Source organism: Diadema antillarum, unplaced genomic scaffold, assembly GCF_040938485.1.
Source record: "Diadema antillarum isolate AM-2024a unplaced genomic scaffold, OU_Dant_1.0 scf00000103, whole genome shotgun sequence".
Taxonomy (NCBI): domain Eukaryota; kingdom Metazoa; phylum Echinodermata; class Echinoidea; order Diadematoida; family Diadematidae; genus Diadema; species Diadema antillarum.
The window spans coordinates 6866596-6889929 of record NW_027270992.1 but is presented as its reverse complement, the minus strand read 5'-3'; the positions used below and the strand labels follow the sequence as shown (position 1 = coordinate 6889929).

The window sequence follows — 23334 nt, the reverse complement described above, 5'->3', positions numbered from 1 at the left end:
CCCACACTTTGTAACGATCGCTTTGTTTTACTTTGTTTTTGGATGTTTCAGTTATTCCAAACCCGATTTTCATCAAATAAACTTTGAATTCCTTTTAAAATGGTATGCTCTGTGCTATATCATAAGTGTTTTCTTGGTATCTCGCAAAAATTTGAAAGCCCAATTCTCATCTCCACCAATACTGTACTATCCCTTTAAAGGGGATGGCTAGTAACTGATCAGTGGGAATCAGTGGGAATGCTGGGGGATGATTGTTCCAATTCTTGTGGGATTCATTTAAGAGTACATTATACATGTATATCTATTGTTGTGTGAAAATTATTTGCTTCAGAACGGTCTCATATTAAAGTATAAATGTGCAGTTTAATGCCCTGTCACTGTACAGGCATGCTAGCCTGGAAAGATTAAACTGCACATTACTTGAATATGAGACCATTCTATTAAAAGCAAACAACTTTCACACAACAATAGATATACACATTTGTATAATGTACTCTTAAATGAATCCCACAAGGATTGGAACAATCATCCCTCAGCATTGCCACTGACTCCCACTGATCAGTTACTAGCCATCCCCTTCAAATTCAATGATACGCCTGTGTTAAATCCATAATGGTGTGGCACTATGAACAGAAATGATAAAGATATATAATATATATAGAGAGAGTTAAGAAAGAAAGATAGACCCAGTGGGAACACGAGGAAGAAAGAACTAATCACATGTAACTCTGATGCATATCCAATCCTGTATGAACAGGAAATGGGGTTGTGAGGGTAGATTTTGATGGGTGTGCACACTGTATGACCTCCGTACGAGCCACTTTACAAAATCCAACCACAGCAACACGGCATAATGTTTTCTAATATGCATGGTTCATTACACAAGGGACAAAGGGGAAAGACACATAATACAGTAAGAAAAAAAATATTAAACTAGAAAGAATTCTGGCACACATATCTCTGATATTTATTCTATTTTCCACCATATAACAGCAACATTCCGGTAGCTTGTCAATCACAAGGTGCACACATTTTATAGGCTATATTCAGCAATGTGATGTCACACAATACATTGTACATACACAGTTGTATAATGTATCCTGAATATGTAATGAATACAAGCAATGCATTTTGCCCTTCAAACACTGAGAATGGCAAATGAATGCTCCCTCACACTTGTGCATACCAGACTTTCTTCTTGGTTGTCTGAAGGCTTTAATTCCTTCCCATAGATAAGCAGCCTCAGTGCTGGATGGCTCAACAACCATGCCACAACATCATAAGTTTAGTTTCTAGAAGTGTTGGGTACACTGAAGACTCATCGTTTAGTCCCATCAATAAAAATTGGTGTATTTGACAGCCACATGTTGACAAATATTGTGGCAATAGCACACTCCTTAAATAAATTCATGCATGTACTGCTGTCGTGGGTAGAATTGACCAATTTACATGCTATGAATAAAAAGCCAACAAAACAAAACATCTATCGTGTTAAACAGGGAAACCTCAATACAAACAGATTGGATGTTGAACCCCAAATTCTCTTACAACAATGTGTTTTGCAGGTCCCAATGCTTAACATTTCTTCGTTTATGTATCCTAATATTAGTGAGAAATCTGGCAAAACAAGGTATTTGCCATTGTTTTTAGGTGCTCATTTTTGCTACAGGTCACATTCTCCTGAATTATTCATCCTTCATATTAAAACTCCACAATTTGTAAGTATTGCAGGATTCACCACTTGGTGAAAAGGAGGCAGATACAAAAAAGAAGCAGAAACCAAAATCCCCCCTCCCCAAAATAATTTACCCAATCTCTACAGATATCTGATGGACTCTGACCAGAGCTTCAAGGAATTTCAGAATCTTTTCAGAAGAAACAAGTAAAATGTGAGTGTGGATGAGATATCATAAGCTGTTGATGATGTTACTTTCATTTATTTTGATATCAATTCCCTTAATTTCTACCCCCAGGGGGAATTTGTGTCTATAATACTATACCTTGGGAACCTTGTTATAACAAGTGGCTTGGGACTAGCAAAATTTCCTTGAAACACTTGAAATCGCGTTACATCAGGGAAAAGAACGAGAGAATGCGAAAGGAATGGGATCATCAAATTGCCTCATTACATCAGGTATTTTGCTACACATGTACATGTATCTGACCTCGTTATAATGAGTTTCCCCACAGTAATTGATACTGCAGACAGTGTATCGACAGAAATTACCTCTCAGAGAGCTGCTTCATGATTTGATATTTGTCAGTGCAGTTGGTAGGCAATTATTGTAAGTTTTGTGTCAGGTAGATTATTATTATTATTAGGTAGATGGCCATGAAATACACTCCTTGTAGTTTCTGTGTCCTGTTCTGTACTTATCTAGCTACAACAATACCAAAGATTGCTGTACGAGAAATAAGATGAACTGTTTGAAATAATGCAAATACCCTGTTACATGTGCATACAAATAGTTCCTTAACACCCGAGCTGAATATGTAACACTCATACCCATTTTTATGGTATAAAATAGAACTTTGCACAAAAGGACAGAGTAGATAGAAAGAAAGCTGCATTCTATGATCTCTATTGGTATTCTTCCCTCTTTTTTTCTTGCTCAGTGTACAGCTGTACCATGAAGTGAACATTCTCTCTTGATCTCTCTCATTTCAATCTTTATATATCAATAGTAAATCTCACTACTAAATCTCTTTTCTTGAGAGTAAAATATGACACCTGCAATATCTACAGACATAATTTCCTTCATTTCAACAAAGAATGTCGTAGCAAACATTTTGTTCCTGAAATGGGTATTATTACGTCGTAATTCCTCACTCTCGGGAGCAAAAAGCTACTAATATTAGTAGACACAGTTGCAGTAACCCATCCCCTGAATTTCTCTACAACAGTATGGCACGGGCTCAGCAAAGGTCAAAATATGTGTATCAACTCCAAGCCCCGTCACCTTTTGAGAGAATTACTTATGATTCTCTCATTTTTCTTTGCTTTGAAATATATTACTCAGAAAGCAATTTCTCTATTTCGTACAGTGACATAAAATAATATCAATAATTTGAAAATTCCATGGCGACATTTTCTCAGTGGGAGTCGTAGTAGGAGAAAGCGTCGGCGCCGCGCACCCGCACGCCATGCGTGTTGGCATAGATGTTGGTGAAGGTTTCGGAGACGGGAAGCTCTGGGTCGGTCTTGGCCTTGGTCATGGCTTCGTCCACAGCAGCCCTGACTGAGGTGTCGATGGCCTGGAGTAGGTGGGTGGGCGAAGGAGGTAGGGGGGGCGGAAATCAAACAAGAGAACCATCAACCAACTATCATGAACAACAGCATGCACTGCTTTATGAGGATTATTTTCGAAGTGTCTTCGCTTTTTATTTTGTGAACTGACTATCTTTCTGAAATAAAAAACTGTTTAAACTACATGTATTGTCTACAATTACGCAAATGGTGTGAACACTGTATTCAAGGTGGAAATTCACTAACTCTTTCTTCAGAAAAGGGATAACACTTGATTGTCATTCCATTACTTTTGTTCTCACTTGTGAAATCAACCAAGCACCAAATTGTCTGACAAGTCCCATTTCCCAAAATATCATACTTTGGAAATATATGGTATATTAAAATGGGCTTGCTTGGAACCACTGAAATTTCCTTGTTATATTAGGAATAAAAATAAGAGCTGTAAAAAACAACTAAATTTTGTACAAAAGCACTCGGAGAGCGCAGGCCTTCGCCAAGTGGCTCATTTCCACCCATGCATGCATGCTGAAAATTGCCCAGTTTCCCAATATCTAAATAGACGCCTCTTGTTACGTCATCAGCTTCCAGCTGTGCCTCTCCTGAACAGAGCATGTGTTATAGTGCACATTTGCAAACCTCAAATATGCGCAGCTCGAACCCCTAGTTCATTGACACTGTCTGCAAAAAAGATAAAAAATCGTTCAAAAATGCATGAAAATTCCCAAAAATAAAAGACCAAAACGTTCATTGTCTGTTCCTTGTGTCATTATCAATCTTTCCTGCAAGTTTTATTCAAATGCGTTTACAATGAAAACATAATCTCCTGCCTTGGCAGAGGTAATGTAAATGGGACCTGCAAAATTACCTGGTTATATCAGGTATTTCGCTATTTCTGACCTTGTTACAACTAGATTTTACTGTAAGTATTTACTGTAAATATTTCAGAGTAAACACACTCTACGCAACACGTTTTCTTTCTTTTTCCAGCCTCCTGCTCTAAGCACACACAAAGAATAATAAAGGGACTACAAATTGACAACATTAGACAAATTCATGTAGATGTACCCAACAGTCTTTCCAGAAAGCTACAACAGGGTTACACACTAACCCATTTCTTTTTTTTTTTGTACTGGTCCGGCCTGTCTGTTAGACCAGTAGGTACACAGTTTTTCCACTTTTTACTGGTCCTTTCATGAAAAAGTTACTGGTCCAACAGGGATTTTTACTGGTCCTGGAACATCGGATCAGTGCCAGTGTGCGGCATTGGGTAAAAATGACAAAATAAGAATCACGATGCTCTTTAATCTTGGCAAAGTCTTGTAAATAAAGCTACTAACCTCACTTAAGAAAAAAAAAAGAAGAAAAGATCACAATCATTACAGAGGGATAATTTGTAAGTGAGAACTCACCTTGAGTTCAGCCTCTGTAGCCAGCTCGTTGGTCAAGATGGTTTCTTTCAGCTTGGTGATGGGGTCCTGGGTCTGCCGGATCTCCTGCACCTCCTCCCTGGTCCGGTAGCTGGTGCCGGGGTCGCTCATGCTGTGGCCGTGGTAACGGTACGTCTCCACCTCCATCACAAGAGGGCCCTGGCAGGAAACAAAGGGAGTGACTACTATAAAACCGGAGAATTTTGCATGCATGAAACTTCTACAAATTTTTCGAGGAGCCAAGATTCAAATAAAATGCATGTGAAAGTTTGTTTTTGTTTTTTTTCTACACGAGACAGTAAACTCCAGTTTAAATTCAAAAGTATTGTGCCAGGAAAAAGATCATTGGCTTGAGTTTGTGTAAGTTTCAGGTGAAGAATGTTTCTGTTTGTTTTTAGTACACTTTCTACAATACCAAAGGTCATAGGCCATGCTCGAGTGCTCAACAGCCAAAAAGACCATACCGTACCACACCATGCGAGATTGGGAATGTTTTTAAAAGTATTCTGTGGAGATAGCATACCTCACAAGTTATTTTGGGACTTGAATAAAGAGGAGCTATGCATTTTGTAGCAATGGGGTCATGCGCCTCGCATGCTTACACTACATACTCTACAGGCATCCCTTATGAAGAATACAGACCACCCAACCTTTCTGACTGAAAAATAGGGATGATTTGGCTCAAAAGTAGGAAAGAAAGAGCAGTTCTCATACGAGGAGCATACTGCATGTAGTAAAATTATCAATAAAAATAGGAAACTCCTTTTGAAACGAGAGCTGGGAATGGTCAAAGTTCAGATTCTTTCCTCAAAATTCAGAATTGTTGGGAGGTATGAGAATACCAAATCTTTGAATCATATGATGTACATTGGAGTGTGTATTACAAGCATTCTTCTCATGCCAACTTCTGGTACGGTATGGTACACTTTTGGAGTCTGCTGTTGGACGAGTGCAGTATTAAAGGTAAGGTACTCTTTGGGAGCATTCCAGCGCTCATCTGGCATGAGTATGGTACAGAACAGTACACTTTGGGAGAAAAAACACTCATGGACCTTCATCCACATTTTCCTTCTTTTTTTTTTTTCAGGGCCAAGAGGATGTCTCACAGTGTGCATTCAGCCATGGACAAGATGATTTGCCCATCTTTACCAAGGTGTACATGTATATCTTAATGGATACTTAATGTTGCTAGGCATGCCAGGGGTGATTATAATCAGGGTATTAAAGTACCATTCAGTGACCGATCGAAAACTGGTGTCGAAAAATCGAATATTGCGTGGAAACCCGTCGCCCGTCGCCTATTCCAACGGAAAAATGAATAAAATATCAATATCCTATTTTCAACTGAAAATGGAACACAGGATAATGGATTTGCTCTTAAATTCTGTTTTTCGCGTTTCATTATAATGAAATGTCAAAAAAATGACTCAAAATCCTATTTTCTGAACATTTCAAAAAATAGGAAATGAAAAACAGGATATCGGTTCGATATTCGTTTTTCCATTTTCCATTTGCAACGAGCGACGGGATATTGAAGACCGCCCTCAACGGCCACTTTATTTCGACACATACATCAGTGGTAGCGGTTCCGTATTATTCAGCGTCTAGAAGAAGAAGACTATACCGTGGCTACGATATGCTACGCACCTCATCAAACTATCCATCAGGCACATGGCGTGTAGCTCTAAATTGTATAGCGACGTGCTCTGCTGCGAAACGACAAGTTTGTAGAGACTTCCGACCGTAATTATGCCATATTCCATCTACTGAAAACCTTTTTCTTCTCCGACTGAAACTGAGATGAACTAAGGACATAATTTCAGATGAAATCCTCGAATTTCAACATCTTCTCCAATCACAATGTCGGTGAAAACGGAGAAAGGAGTTGCGTTTCCCTTTTCAATGTGCTAGGACCAGGATTGTGATTTTGTTTTTGCTGTTACTCTTTATGTGACTGCTCTTGGTTGCTATGACACGCAGACTATTTTTTTTTTTTTTTTTTTTTTTGGGGGGGGGGGAACACCATTCACCACGGGATTTCAGTTCGTGGTACAATTGAATTGAATTTAAGATTATTTTTTATACATTTTGATTTATGATTGATTGATTTATATTTAGTTTTGCTTCCGATCCAACCTTATTGTCCCTGGGTTTCAGACTTTATGTGTAGGACATACATATAATTGATCCAGTATTTCACTGTTTTTGTCTTTGGTTGTTTGTTTTTTTAGTCATTCTTCACAAAACCCAATAGTATTTATGAATTTTGGTGCGTATATACATTGTTAATTGCACAGTGGTGTATGTATTACCACATAAGGATTTTCATAGAGAAAACGGGTCATGGAGCCTCAGGTTAACGATACACGAAGCTAAGGTTTTGAAATCATTTTTTATTTTTATTTTTATTGTGTATCTAAAATGGTTTGGGTATGTTGATGATACTTGGTATCGTGAATTTGTTGTCTGAAGGTGATTTTTTTTTGGGGGGGATGGGGGTAAAGGTTTTGGGTCATGGGATAGGATTTGGGTGCTAAGAATATATTATTAATTTGCAGTGCAGTTATATTTGTTTTTGTGGGGTTTTTTTCAGAGATGTACTCTGATAACACTTTTTTTTTTGGTATACTGGAGTGACTTTTTTATGGGGGGGGGGGGGGGGGGGGGAGGGACGAATACCATTCCCCACAATGATATTTCTAGTTTTCATGTACAATAATTCACCTGGTGTACATGCTTAATTTGAAATTATTTGTATTATTATCTACTATATTATTTTTTATGTGTGTGTCTTCAAGTACTTCCTGACGTGCTTCCTTCAGTTGAGTTTGATTGCTTTTTTCCAACCCGGCAACATAGGGAAGCTCACCATCAGGGAAAACCTGACATCTTGTATCCTTAAAGTAATTTGTTTGCTTTGTTTGTTTATCTGTTATCACTTGTATTGTATTGCAAATGTTGAATAAATAATGATAATAATGATAACAATAATAACTTCGTTTTATGTTCACCTGTATTTTTTCTTATTATGTGCAAACATCTAAGATTAGATTCACAAATTTATACACAAAACATACACCAAATGAAACCCTCTGTTGGTTGTGATTCATCATTTTTCTCACCATTAAGTTCTTCAGGTGCCCCTTCTTTTCTTGCTTTTCTATGTGATCATTTCATTTCAATTTCATGTGATGGTGTATGTCCAGAAGTAACCACCAGGTGGACCATGAGACTATACACTCTATTTTGTTTTATGGACTGTCCACCTGACTGGTCATGACAGAAAATTATGATAACATACCGTTAATAAGGCACCTTTTATAGACAATATTAACTGATTCAATCAAAGATACATGTCCAACAATGAATTCGAGACAACTCACAAGCGCGCATATCAAAGAAAGACAGTTTTCCTCTTTATTATCTTTTATTTATTTATTCGTTTTCCACTCATGGGAAGAAATTGCCCTTTCAGCTAAACTTAGGGCTGATTTTCAAAGAGAAGCATGAAAAGTATAAGGGGCAGCTAAAGAAACATGCGGTGAGAAAAGAGGTGAATCATAACCAACAGAGGATTTAACTTGGTGTATCCATTGTGTAGAATATGATTATAAATTTGTCAGACTAATCCTAGATGTTTGCATAATAAGAAAAAAAACTTAGAACAAAGTATGTAGCGCAATGTTCTGGTCATAAATAATAAACAAATTCAAAACAGAGTCTCTATAATTATATAGAATTGCTGAATAGGTTTGGAAATGAGATTTACCAGTTCAATCCCCCCCCCCCCCCAGAAAAGCTATGATTGGTACTATTCTCCCTGTTGTCCTGGTACAGTCAGTGCCGTATATACGGCACTGGGTACAGTGACAACGGAAACGCAACTCCTTTCTCACGGTTTTCACCGACATTATGATTGGTGAAGTTGTTGAAATTCGAGGATTTCATCTAAAACTATTTTCTTAGTTCATCTCAGTTTCAGTCGGAGAAGAAAAAGGTTTTCAGTAGATGGAAACATCGCATAACTACGGTCGGAAGTCTCTACAAACTTGTCGTTTCGCAGCAGAGCACGTCGCTACATAGAGCTACACGCCATGATTGTTGTGCCTGCTGGATAGTTGATCTAGTTTGATGAGGTGCGTATATTATCGTAGCCAAGGCATAGTCTTCTTCTTCTAGACGCTGAATAATACCGAACAGCTACCACCGATTTATGTGTCGAAATAAAGTGGCCGTTGAGGGCGGTCTTCAATATTCCGTCGCTCGTTGCAAATGGAAAATGGAAAAACGAATAATCGAACCGATATCCTGTTTTCCATTTCCTATTTTTTGAAATATTCAGACAATAGGATTTTGAGTCATTTTTTGACATTTCATTATAATGAAACGCGAAAAACAGAATTTAAGAGCAAATCCATTATCCTGTGTTCCATTTTCAGTTGAAAATAGGATATTGATATTTTATCCATTTTTCCGTTGGAATAGGCGACGGGCGACGGGATTTCCACGCAATATTCGATTTTTCGGCACCAGTTTTCGACCGGCCACTGAATGGTACTTTAATACCCTGATTGATTATACTTGTAAGGCCCTCTGGCAGAACAGAAGAGGCTAACTTGGAAATTGGAGCCCATTACTGTTATCACACTAATACATTCACATAAAGAAATATTTCTTGTCTATATTAACTTGACACATAATTGATTGAAAAATATTTCATTTTTATTATTTTTTTTTTTAAATCTGGAGTGTATTTACTGGATACTAGTTGAAATTCAATACAAAATTCGAAGTTGATTACCTTCCCCGATATGCAGTAGTCCTTGGCAAAGCGAGTCGCCTCCCGGACAGCCACGACATCCATTCCATCGACCTGTGCCACGTATGGGGGAAAAGAGAAAATTCAGCATCCTAATCTACATAATTTAAGATCACAACCTTTACAGGTCTACCTCAGAAAAGGACTCAGAAAGTGTGTTGCACATTTCAGTTACTACAGGGAAATCCTGTTATAATGGGGTGAATATGGCTGCCGATTTTACTCCATTGCAAACATACTAGAAGAGAGACCAGCTAAATACAGCAGTGGAAAATTGGGACTGCTTAACATCACCTTGTTAAAAGTAATACTTTGTTGTAAGTGAGCTTACTTTAATGGAGTTTCACTGTATTGATATGATGCTTTTACTGCGGTAGTTTCACCTACTCACATCTATGCTAGTTATTCTGATGATGATTCACATCACATGATCTAGTGTACAGTACATGAGAGTGTGCATTCAAACATTATACACTGTGAACTTGGATACAACTTTGTAGTTTCCTTATTCTGTTCTTTCATCAAGTGGTGCTACATTTCCCACATTTCACAAGAGCTTTATACCTTCAAGGAATGCATAAAGATGTTGCAGGCAGGAGTATTCCTTGTTCTCTCTGTCAAACGTGCCTAGTTTACAATGTGACTCATGTTATTTTTTTAATGACATACATCATACATACATCTTCCATTTATCTATATCTTCATCTATCCATTCATTTTTCATATCTATCTCTGTTTACCTATGTACAAGTCAGCACACATACAGAAACACACATTGTATGCATTTATTTCAGTTCAGTTTATTTTCATTCAACATAAAATACATGAAAATACAAAGACTATACAACTACAAATGACAAACTTATTTCATTGGAAAAAGTGGACAGCTTGGAATCAAAGTACATGTATACAGAAAAAGAAAGGAAAGCTAAAAGAAAATAACCAATAAAGGAAGAAAAAAAGCCTGCTCCCCTCCCCCCAAGGTGTGAACACTCACCCAGATGCCAGGCACGTAGTCCCCCCTGGTGTAGTAGTCTGTGGAGGCCGCGGAACGCTCGACGGCAGTGCCCATGCCGTACTTGTTGTTCTCGCACACAAAGATGCAGGGCAGGTCCCAGAGCTTGGCGATGTTGTAGGTCTCAAAGACCTGCCCTTGGTTGGCGGCACCGTCACCGTACAGCGCCACACACACGTTCTGGGTGTCCATGTACTTCAGTGCCATAGCAATGCCAGCGCCGAGTGGTACCTGTTGGTTAGTGATAGGAACCACACCTGACATCTTGAAATGTGTCACTATTTCCCATCATCTATGTACTTTTTTTTTTTTTTGTAAACATTTTCAAGTCATAATGCCACTATGGAGAGGACTAGTTGGAAAAGCCAGCAAACTAAAAAGTGTGGTCTACTGCAGTCAACACTAGCACTATTTGGTGAGCAAAAACATTGCACCCAAAAAGATGGTCTCATACTAATTCCTTCAGAGTATTACTGACTAGCAGCTGATTATGCTCAATTTAAAATACTGTGTGCGTGGCAGTAATATGCATCATTGCTCCAATGGGCTTGAAAACAAACACCATGGTTTCAGATTTCCATCAGGGTAATGCCGTAATAACATCATAGAACACATTCAAGTCTATTGATATGAGATGGATTGTAGTCAACCTGCAAGAAAATATCGACGGGTGAGAATGATAAGAGCCTGAAGTTGCCTCAAACATTATGGCTTTAGTGGCAACTGAATGCCCTTATCATTCTCATTATCATTCTCTGTTACGAAAAGTAACAGCCTTGACAATGTATTTCTAATGAGTACAACATGAATCGCATCAAACGACTGACTCACCTGGGCTCCAACGATGCCATTGCCTCCATAAAAGTTCTTGCAGTACATGTGCATCGAGCCACCTTTCCCCTTGGCACAGCCTGTCCGCCTTCCTGTAATATGCCAATACACACAGATGATCAGGCCATGTAGGTACTACTATGATATATCAAAGGAAGAAAATTGTATGAATCAAATCCATTCGAACACACTGCTGAAAAAAAAAAAAATGGCTTGGACCAGCAAAGATTCAAAATGTAGGCATACCTTTGTTTGTTAGCTGACAAGTTTATTGTTTTTGTTTTCTTCTCTTTTTTTTTCTTAACTGTGGTAAGGTACATCAATGGATTGAGCAGATATCTCATGGGGCTGTCTCATGGCACTGGTGCATACATTATGATCAATTATGGGCTGCATGTGACAAGGGCATGTTCGAAAATTCACGCAGGTAGTCAACAAATTCTCATCCAAGAGAAACTCTTTATAAGACACTACAATCAAACCTTCATATGTGACTAACTACACATTTAACTGCCAACTGTTCTAAAATAGCATTTGAAGTGTGCCCGTCTCCTCAGCTTGGGACCTAATTCTCTGAAGAGGGTGGTTTACATGTAACCAGACTTCCAGAACATAATGATCTTTCTGAGAAAAGACACTTTTTTTTGTTACATCTCTTGGGTGTATTTAATGATCAATAGATTTTGAATGCATATCATCAATTTGTTTGGAACTATGGCATGTCAGGAAATGAGAAATATATCTTTTTCTACGCTCTGGACAAGTTTGAAATGATGTTGACAGCCAGCATATGACCAGTGCGTATCGTGAAACAAAGAATGAACTTGCTATGTCATGTAGAAAGTAGACAGTAAACAGGTGAAATACTATGAATGCAGCTAATTCATATTGCATGTTTTCTGCAGGGCTTTTTCTTATCACTGTACACAAATGGTAGCTCATTTTGGCAGCAAAAAGGGAAAAATCAGTGACCTTTGGCCCCTCCCCATTGGCCCACAGGCCCCCCCACCCTAAAATACCTTCCGCGGCCTTTAAATCTGAAGAACTACAAGTCATTGCTGTGAGATCTGCAATTACTGGGACTTACCGTAATTGCAAAATGACCTGAATTGAATTCAATTAACATTACTCTTCTGTGTTTAAGTGGGTTGAAGTTATCCTCTGCGAGCAGGTTGTGGTCAACTCACCGGTCAGTTCGGCCAGCACGCCATGGAGGGAGACTCCCCTGAGGTGCGCCCAGCCGTGAGCCCGGTAGGCTGTGATGACCGCGTCGTCCGGACTCAGCATGGCATCTATGCCCACTGCACATGCTTCCTGAATCAACACAGAAATAGCCAATGGTCAGCTTGGCAGTCATTTATGAGGAACTGCTACAGAAGAGGATAGCTTTGATAGTAATTTAACCCATAAAAAATGGTGTTTGAATTGTCTTCTTTGATAGTCATGTCCATCCATTCAACATTTATGATATAATTCTGATGAATTGATTGAATGCCCCGTTACTGAGAAATTCCTTAAGATTTAAAACAAATGCCTACCAATGTCTGGTACATTGTATATGCCTCAAACTGTTGCTGAACATTCTATGAAATAGATGTATAGTATCCCCATCCCTCCCCTCACCCCCCCCCCCCCCCCCCCCCCCACATGAGGTCATATGGCTACGGGTAATTCATATTTCGTCAGGTTAACAATATACCAAAGGAAGCAGCCACAACCATGCATGCTACGTTGTATGTTGATTTGGCTTTACTGCTTTGCTGTGCTTACCATGTTCTCATCATCACAGAATTTCTGTGCACTGTAGATCGTCACTCACATACTTTTCAACGAAAGTCTGATAATGAAAGTGTTTGAAAGTATTGTGCCTCCTTTCAACAGTGATGTATTAGTCTCATAATTGAGCATATGCCATCGACACACTAAGTAGCACTTGGAAAACAAATTAACCAGATTAAAGGGGAAGGCTAGTAACTGATCAGTGGGAATCAGTGGAAATGCTGGCAGATGATTGTTCCAATCCTTATGGGATTCATTCAAGAGTTCATTGTATATCTATTGTTGTGTGAAAATGATTTGCTTCAGAATGGTCTCATATTCAAGTAATGTGCAGTTTAATGCTTCCAGGTTAGCGTCCCTGGTCAGTGACGGAGCATTAATCTGCACATTACTTGAATATGAGACCGTTCTGAAGCAAATCATTTTCACACAACAATAGATATACAATGAACTCTTGAATGAATCCCATAAGGATTGGAACAATCATCTCCCAGCATTTCCACTGATTCCCAATGATCAGTTACCAGCCTTCCCCTTTAAGCCTCGACAAGGTATAAATTCATACCAAGATTTATATCTCAATCTAAATGACTTTGACAATTTCAACCCAATTCATAGGGATGGTACAGTATTGGTGGAGCTGAAGATTGCACTTTTAAGTTTTTGCATTCTAAGAGGAATTCAAAATTCGTTTGATGAAAATCGGTTTTGAGTTGGCTGAGATATTAAAAAACAAAGTAAAACAAAGCGATCTTAATAAAAGGTGGGTCTCATCTTTTATTAGGATCACTTTGTTATGTATATATATATCTTAGCCATTTCATGACCAATTTTCATCAAAAATGTTGTATTCTTCTTCGAATTACATGATCTTTCATATTTCATTAGAGGTTCCTCGCCTCGTCACAACAATCTGACCTGCCCAGAGTAGAGATGACAAAATCCTCTGATCTCCTTGGACTTGTAGAGGGTGGCGGCAGCAGTCTCCATCCGTCGGATGGTCTGCATCTTGTGGTAGTAGTCCAGCGCCTCATCCTTGCTCAGCATGCTGGTGGTACGCGGACCATCTTCCAACTTGTGGAGCTTGAAATCCTGGCAAATGTGTTAAACTACATGTAGGTGATTTGATATTTCACTTTATTTATAACCCTTTGGATAAAACTAAATGCCTCAACAGCCTGACAAATGCCAAATTATATTTGTCACAGAAGTTTAGAGATTTGACTGAGAGGATACAAACCATACTTCTGATTTGGTACAGGCAGACCTCCCAGCCTTTCTGACTGAAAAGTAGGGATGATTTGGCTCAAAAGTAGGAAAGAAAGAGCAGTTCCCATAGGAGTGTGCTGTAAAATTATCCAGAAAAATAGGAAACTCCTGTTGAAACAAGAGCTGGGAATGGTCAAAATTTAGATTCTTTCCTCCCAATTCAGCATGGTTGGGAGGTCTGTACAGGGATATCAAACACAAAACATGTGGAACAATGGCTGACAATTTGTATTGACAACACATTTAAAGCATGACATGCTCTTCTTTCTGATGGAAATGAGGCTCTTTTTGCTTTAGAATCTAATGGTTGTCCTTTTTGTTCATAATAATATTGATCCCATGGGAATAGGTGGTCTATCTTTGACTTACATTTGTGGTCAGCTGTACTTCTGTGTTGAGCTGCCTGCTGGCAGTGCTTGTAATCACAGCCACCCTCTGTATAAATCAAACACATAACACAACAGGATTATCAACAACTATTATCTATAGGCCAGTCTAGTCACTTCACTATAATCAAACAATGTCAAACTGTAGTTTTACTTAATTTGGTGCATATTTACTGATGAGGAACTTAATGTCCATTTCTCCTTTTGGTTTGCCCTATCTATGACTACAATGAGAAGTCATCACAGCACTTGGCTAATTAGTTGAACATGAACAAGAAGTGAAGAACATGAACTTGAAGGCCCTAGCTCCCCTCTAGGTTCTGTTGTTTTGAAGATAGAATGCAAGTTAGATTTATGATTTGTTTCTTTTCATGACTTGGGAAGTTAATGACTATCTACCTTCATAAGGATGGAGAGTCCTGCGGCGCTGCAATACCCTGATCTCACTAGACAGTGACTCCGCTACAGGATCCTAAAAAATCAACAAAGCGCGGCATATCGTGGCTTGATTGCTTCAAATTTTTTTAATTGTATCTTGAGCATTTTAGAAGTGTGAAGGGTCACCACCATCGCCATGGTAATCACCCAGTTTTGAACATGTCCAAAACTTCCGTAGCGAGAGCGTGGTGGTTATAGAGCGTATCACAATCTTCTCACGAGTGTATTGTAAGCGGTATATTCGTAGCTCTAAGGTTGATGGCAAAACATAAAGCATGACTCAAGCGCATTGAAAACAGCTCCCATTGCCTGTGAAAATGACCACTTTTACAGTAACATTGTATACACAACAGGAACGACCATGAATGACAGAAATTGGTTCACCAGAGTTCACAAGAGTGTAATTTAATTTCACACCAGGTTCTAACTGGTGCAATGTATGATTAAGGGTACCACCTATTATCACCCTGAAGGTCTGCAGCTTGTTTATTTCAAAAGTATCAAACAAATTTGCCTAAGTTTTGCCTCAAATATGACATAAATACTGCAGTTTCGTATATCGTGACCATCCTATTGGTTCTGAATCTCCGTAGTGAAATAACGCCATTTCAGTGTGTGCGATGCATTTTCTTTGCGCGGCTCAAAAAAGTACCTTGACATCAGCACCCCTTCCTCCGTTATAGTTATAGGTATAAATATATGTGAATTTCATAGTCATGCGTCATGTTTGTAATTTACTAAGCGGATGTGTAACTGAACAGTATTTAGTTTAGAAACTAGTTTGTTTTTCGTGTCTTCATCATTATTATTTTATAGCTAATGGGTTAATGGCGCTTAATCCCACGCGTACTTTATCATTCTATACGCAAACACCTATAATATGCAGGGTGCTGATGGATGTACCCTGCCATACTACGTACCGGTACCGCTTTACATAGTTCTGGAATGGAGTGAAGCCCATTTTCCCCATATAAATTTAATGTTGGTTGGACATCGGCATCTGACTGAAGAAATTCAATCACGTAACCCAGTATACAGCTGTATAGATCCCCCTCTAGCCCGAGATCGTAGCAGGCGCATTTTGATTGAACACATTTGTGTAAAAAATTTACACTCCCTCGAAACGGCACTGTCCCTCGATTGTTTTAATCTTGATTTGATAAACTCACTCACTGTCTTTTCTTTTCAATGGATCTAGATTCTACTTCACTGGTTCATTACTTTTGGCAGCACAATTGCCATAATTATTGGCATTGCACGTGGCACTAATAATACCTGAATCGGTGAATGACATGAGGAAGTAACATTTTAAATTTAGGGCCTTTTAAACGTTAGACAACATTCTCTAACAGTCTACCGTTAGCTTTGCCTTTAGATTGGTGGAATGGTGCTTTGCAAAGCTCTTAATCATGTATTAGTAAACTTACTAAGAATCTACGTAAACTCACCGGGAAATTCTGCGTGGTGGTTATCCCTAACCGCCTCGCAACATTGGACAACATCTTGAAATCCCTTTATTTATCTTGCGCAGTATAATATCTTCTATCTGCAATCCCTGATCACACACAGAGCTAAAATTTAGCTATTGAGTGCTACGACGATGCATGCTGCGACAACAAAGTAGACTGGAAGCCACCAAGTACGTAGAACAAACACAAATATACGGCGAAGGGGCTACAGAGTTTTCTATCGTGTAACTAGTACAGATTCCAATAGCGAGGTAGCTCGCTATCGCTCGCTCGTAGGGTACTGTACGTCACGCTGACCTTTGACACAAATGAGGTCCAGAGTCACACGCATTTACGCATGACGCGATGACATCGAGAAGCTGTCATTTTCTTCTTCTCCTGTCGTTGTTGTTGCTGCCGAAAAAAAACAAACAGAAAGAAGATTGCTGATTCTTCCCGTCCAAGTACGTTGACCTATTTAATACACCAACAATAACAAAAAAACAAACAAAAAAAAAAACACACACACACACACAATTTTAAGAGTATTTTGGGGAGATTTGAGATTTTTAGTGTTAGGATTATTGAATCATGTATTTTCAGGAAATATCTTTTTTTTTTCTTTTTCTTTTTTTTTTTTACAAAAATTAGGCGTTTTAACTTTGATCCCTTAAGAAGATAAAGATAAGTATTATTTGAAAAAATTGGCCACAATTTCTTTGTCGAATGTAGTTTAGGCCAAGTAAAAAAAGAAACCAGTTTCTCGTCCTCGCGCGCATCGATTTTGGCCGCCGCATCGATTTTTTTACTATTTACTATTTTCAAAATGGCGCTGAAAATACCAAGAAATTCATAATTCTCGTCCCAGCCCGCTCCCCGCCCGCATCGATTTTCAGTTGCCGCATCGACTTTTTTGATATTTACTATTTTTTCGGCCGTGTCTGTAACTTGCTAGCTGTCCAAATCGGGTCCCCAGGCCATCGCACGCATGAACACATTCGAATGTGTAGAGGCCCGTACACTCTGCTCTGTAACGTTGCATCTGATGGCGATGTATTTTGAAGAGAAAATGAGTGCGCTTTTCCAGCAAATGTGGAGTTATAAAATGGGTGTATCTACAAAATAAATAACTTTTCCACGGATTCTGGTTTGTATCGTATTTCTGCGGGATACTTTTCTTTACGACGTAAATTCACGGACACGGCCGTGAATCGTAACATCTGTAGTGTGGTATACAGGGCAGGGGAAGCTCGGTATATAAAACGAACACTGCTATAACGAGATATCGGTTATTACGAGGAAATTTTCCCGGTCCCAAATTTCCTTCCACACAAGTCCATGTAAAATGCTACTCTTATAGCGAGATTGGCTATAACGAAATAACTGCTATAACGAGATAAATTTTGTGATTTTCAAACAAAGAAAAACATAGCCAATCAAACCTGATATAGCGAGGTAAAGCAAAATGTCTTCGGGTAAAGCTTAACTTCGCCTGTGCTATCACGGTCCGAGATTGTAAAGCTCGATGCGCCAAAAACTGTCTTGTACACACACATTTTCTTCATGACAGTTCACTCTACAGCTAGCACCGCGTGTTGTACGTGTATGTGTGTGTGTGTGTGTGCGCGCACTGATACATGCAGAAAATGTGGTGGGACGGCCGTATACATGACATCATCATGACATTTAGCAAGTGTGAGGCAATCTGATGCTGTGATTGGCTTTCTACGTAGGGAATTCCCCATCTACACACACACATGCAGTCATGTACATACAGAATGTGTCACACACACACACAGCATTGTGCAGACCATATTCAAGCTTTCCACACACAACACCCATACCATAACCACATACCAATCCACAGACGATCTTCACACAATCGCAAGCTATGTAGATTTACAAATTCAAACATCTATTCTACAATTAATAAGAAAAACATTCTTGATATCGGATTTCATTGGCGAAAAAACATCTTCTTCCCCATAAAGGTGAGTAATTACCTCACACACATTAGCAAGTTATCAGTATTGATTGAAAGATGATGGGTAGTCCCACGTGTGCAAATTAATGTCTTTATGTTATGTTATGCCTTCTTTTATGCCTACTGATATAACGAGATATCGGCTAAAACGAGGAACACGACTCGTACCCGACCATCTCGTTATATCGAGTTTCCACTTGTACAATCGTCATCCAAATGATGAGTGATTATCAAATGTCTTTTTAGAACATGAAGAAACATCTTTGTTTAATGCTATAATGCCATAAATCGTATCATTTTGACATCCATCTGCAATTGTACAAGCCAGTTTCCAGTTGAATGTGCTACAACACTACTGTGAAGAAATGCATATATACATACACTATACCAGCTGTGTGGACACAAAATGTCACAAACACAATAATAAATAAAGCAGTGTTTTGAATATCATGGAATTCATTTCAGTCGTACATTTGTTGAAAGACATGTTTTATACCTGTTTCAATTAATAGCACAATGCATCAGAATTGCAAGTACACTGGTATCAGAAATGCCATTACAACACTAAATACCAGTATTAAGATGGTCATTTTCCCTTGACATCTGTAATGGAAAGAAAAAGCAAATGTATTTCTGCATGCATGAAGTTTCATTTCAAGTATGGTACATATATCTATTTGTTTGAAAATGTTTGAGAGTGCAGGCAAGACATACACTTGGGACCTGGTTTTTCATAACACAGCTACCACTTAACAGAGTGATATTTCATTTCATAAATTGGATATAGAAAATAGTAAAGCCCTCTCTCGTTACTTTTCTCAGAATTACCGGACGAGAAACACATATTACTTTCATTTTGACAATCCTCGAAAAAATAGTAAGATATCAAATAGTAAGGACCTCCCTCATCGCCTTGCTCAAAAAACCCGGACGAGAAACTACTTTCTTTTTTTACTTGGCCTTATAAATCAGCGTCTGGATGGATCGTGAATCGAATTTAAAAGGTTTCGCCGTTTGTGATAAGTGAAAATCAAAAAGGATAATTTTTATCATGGAGATTTATCTGAGAGAATCCCCGTCGTTTATATAATTTTATTTTATTCACAGATCTAGATGTCAAGGATATTTCAGCATTGTTTTCGTTGATTGATTTTGAAAAAAAGCTTTTGATTCAATCTCTTACGCCTTCATTAACAAAAGTAATGTCATTTTTCAATTTTGGTCCCTCAATAATTTCTTGGATAGATATTTTGTATGCTGATTCTTTTTCGTCTGCTAAGATTATTTCTTTTTTTCTGAGAGATTCAGGATAGAAAGGTGTCAAGCAAGGCGACCCTCTTCTCCTTATATATTTTTGTTATGTAGTACGTGAAGTATTAAATTTGATGATTTCCCGACCTATTCATTTAAAGGGATAAAAAAATAATATATAATATTATGTGTTTCCATTGCTCAATATGCAGATGATACACTATTGACATTTAATGGTAAAGAAAAGGATTTATTTGTAGCGATAAATATTGTTGATAGATCTGTACCGCTGGTTTAAAAATCAAGGAAAACAAAACAACACTTATATGGATAGGGAAATGCAAGAACTTGTGAAAGAAGATAAAATGTTGCCTGACTGGAATCTTCAGTGGGTTTATGAAGGAGGTTTTAAGTATATTTGGGTATACATTTCTTTGTTGATTTAGAGAGAACTGTTCAGTGTAATTATCATGAAAAAAAATGGAAGTGATTAGGAAACAAATGAACTCTTGGCATAAACGCTCTTTAACGGTGCTTGGTAGATTTGATAATCAAGTCATTGTTGTTTTTAAAATTGAATTATTTATAAAGGTGACTTTTTGAATGAGATATTTATTGTTTTATAGTTTTATATGGGAAAGGAAGCTGGATAAGATAAACAGAATTCAAATGTCTCAGACATCACACGTACACAAGAAGGAGCGCATGAACGATAAATATTTACGCACTGGTTACAGCATTGAAAATATCATGAATTAGGATAGGCGATTGTTATTTACTATATCGGATAAAGGGTCAGAAAAATTACTGAGTATACTTTACCCCAGAAACATCAATTAGATATGAGCCTTGGAAATGATTTTTTTTTTCTTACTTGAACAAATCTCACATATCTGTAATCCTTCTTGGAAAAAAGTATTCGCAGCTCATGGTGATTTACTTTCGGTTTATTGTAATTATTTCCAGTGCAACCTTATGTGGAAAAATAATATGCTTTTTGCAGGGAATGTGTTGGTTTTTAAACGAATGTGGTATAAAAAAGGAATAATTCGTTCTGTTAATGATTTGTTGGATGGAAAAAGGAAATTTATTATCATTTACTGCTTTTAAGAGGAAATATGATGGTGATGTTAATTTTTAAGATTATTTTGCAATGTGGCAAGCGGTTAAAAAAGCAGGTTGTGATGAGTAACATGGAAAAGTTTTGTTAACTAATTATTCCTGACATTTTAAATTTGGTTATTAAACATCATAAAGGATGTTCACATAAACATTTATGCTGTTTTGTTAGAAAATAAGATAAGCACCTACATGCATAAAATTTAAAGGATTTTTAAAATGGCAGCAATTAATACAACTTGAGGAAAACAAAATTAATGGCAATCTTTTTCGTTGGTCCCGTTCAAGAGCACGGCGGATGTTAATTTACGGTGGTTTCAGTTTGAATTAATAGTTAATAGAATCTTATATACGAAATAATATTATGTTGAATAGAATTGGTCTAGTTGAAAGAAAAGAACGTTATGTTTGCAATGTGTATGCTGAGACTTTAATACATTTTTGGGTGAGTGTCAATATGTTGATAGATTGTGGGTTGAAGTAAGAGAATGGATCAATGTTTACACTGGGTTAGAAATAACATCTACAATGGAATATAGATTATTTGGTTTGGGGGTACATGTATTAATAATTTGGAAGTGAATTTTGTTACTATATCATGCTTGTGAGATATGAAATTTATATTTTGTAAAATGAAAAGAATAATATCTAATTGGGCCTTGCCTTTTTTCTGTTTAACATTAATGACTTGCCTGATGATCTAGCATCTAAGGTTTGCTATTTTGTTATGTGCTTGTAAATAATATTATTCGTAAATAAACTGTATTAGAACGTAAATAACACAGTCTGCAGGAATCTGCAGCTTATTGAAGGAGGCAGATTTAACCAGAAGAAGAAGAGAAAGAAAAAAAAAAGAAGAACGAGTGAGCATAGGAGAATTGGTGAAAGAAATCCATGCATGATGTTTTCATTAGATTGATAGGTCCTATAATTCGCAACCTCATCCATACATTATCTAAAAAGAGAAGGAATGTATTAAAGCATTTATTATTTACGACCCCCTGTCACTATGTACACAAAAGTATTAAAAAATATGTTAATGGCTTGATCGATCGTGAGTTTACAAGTAGGCCTATACACATACATACACCCGTCTCACCCCCAAAAAGGGCCTGCTGTTTGTTTGTTGTTGTTGTTGTTGTTTTTTTGTCGTACTTTAGCCCAGTAAAAGTGCTGCAATTCGGCCTGTGGATGATGCGATCTATATAACTTTTATATCAAAACTTGAAAATGTTGTGAGTCTCATCAAACACATAATTGAAAGACTAGTATGAAATACGTAAATAACATGAATGAATAAATGAATGTTTGTTAATTGGCTTGCTTGTCTTTATGTTATCTGACATATTTTACAGCTGGTCAATATGAGGGCACTGTATAATAATTATATTCTGCAGAGTGCATGCCATCAGCGACTGTCATGAATACATGCTACACGCTTTAGTGCTGTACTAACGTGATTTTTTTCAGGTGATGCACCATTCTCTGCTTACGTATGATCATAATTATAGTCTTTCTTTGTTTTCTTTGTATTATTTTGTATTATTTTGTTTGTTTCTTTTCTTCGATCTGGAAGTTGGAATAGGTTATCACTGTATTCAGCGCATTTATGATTAATCTTATCGCGTACGCGCTTGCAACATCTCTCTCCATTCGATAGAGGGCTCTTTCCTGCTTTCATGACATGGACGTGTGAAAAAAAGTGAAACAGAGGACAAGTTCACCTTCATAGACATGTGAGTTGAGTGATTGCAGCAATATTAGTAGAACACATCAGTGAGAGTTTGAGCAAAATCGGACATTCCGTTAAAAAGTTAGGAATTTTTGAAGTTTCTGCTCAGTCATGGCTGGATGAAAAGACTACTATAGCTTGTGATGTCACATGAGTACAACGATATAAAGAAAGAATAAAGAAAATTCAACATATTTCCATTTTTATCGCATAACAAAAGAACACTCGACTTCTCTTTTTCAGAAGGCAGGGGGAATAATATTACCCTTAACATACGTCAGTAACAAGTCGAAGAAATGTGCGCTTTATTCAAAAAGTAAAGTTTTGTGAAATTCTCTTTTTATTTTCCTTATATAGTTGTACGCATGTGACTATACACTGTAGTAGTCTTCTCTTCCAGCAGTGACTGCGCAGATACTTAAAATATTCATAAATTTTGAACGGATTGTCCAATTTTCCTCAAACTTTCACTGATGTGTTCTACTAATATTGCTGCATTCTCTCAATCCTTGTGTATATGAAGGTGGACTTGTCCTTTAAAACTAACCGTGCATGGCAACTGATTGACAAATTGCCCTACATCGAT

At 37.7% G+C, this 23334-nt stretch overlaps 1 protein-coding gene across 1 annotated transcript; it reads right to left on the bottom strand.

Moving 5' to 3' along the window:
• Nucleotides 1-3093: 3093 nt before the first annotated feature.
• On the bottom strand, nt 3094-16893 carry LOC139718970 (pyruvate dehydrogenase E1 component subunit alpha, mitochondrial-like). Its single transcript, XM_071630414.1, has 9 exons — nt 16663-16893; nt 14760-14825; nt 14040-14213; nt 12530-12656; nt 11343-11434; nt 10494-10742; nt 9479-9550; nt 4660-4836; nt 3094-3255 (listed from the first exon to the last, which is right to left on the bottom strand). Exons 1-9 carry the CDS (start codon nt 16714-16716, stop codon nt 3094-3096), a joined length of 1173 nt encoding a protein of 390 aa, XP_071486515.1. The 5' UTR covers nt 16717-16893.
• Between the last annotated feature and the right edge of the window lie 6441 nt (nt 16894-23334).

Excerpts from the sequence above, each read along its gene's own strand:
- LOC139718970 (XM_071630414.1), bottom strand. The coding sequence starts at position 16,716 with ATGTTGTCCAATGTTGCGAGGCGGTTAGGGATAACCACCACGCAGAAT. Across the intron at positions 12,657-14,039 it reads GTCATCTCTACTCTGGGCAG|GAAGCATGTGCAGTGGGCAT; the intron begins GTCAGATTGTTG and ends GTGTTGATTCAG. Across the intron at positions 3,256-4,659 it reads CTACAGAGGCTGAACTCAAG|GCCATCGACACCTCAGTCAG; the intron begins GTGAGTTCTCAC and ends CACCTACTCCAG.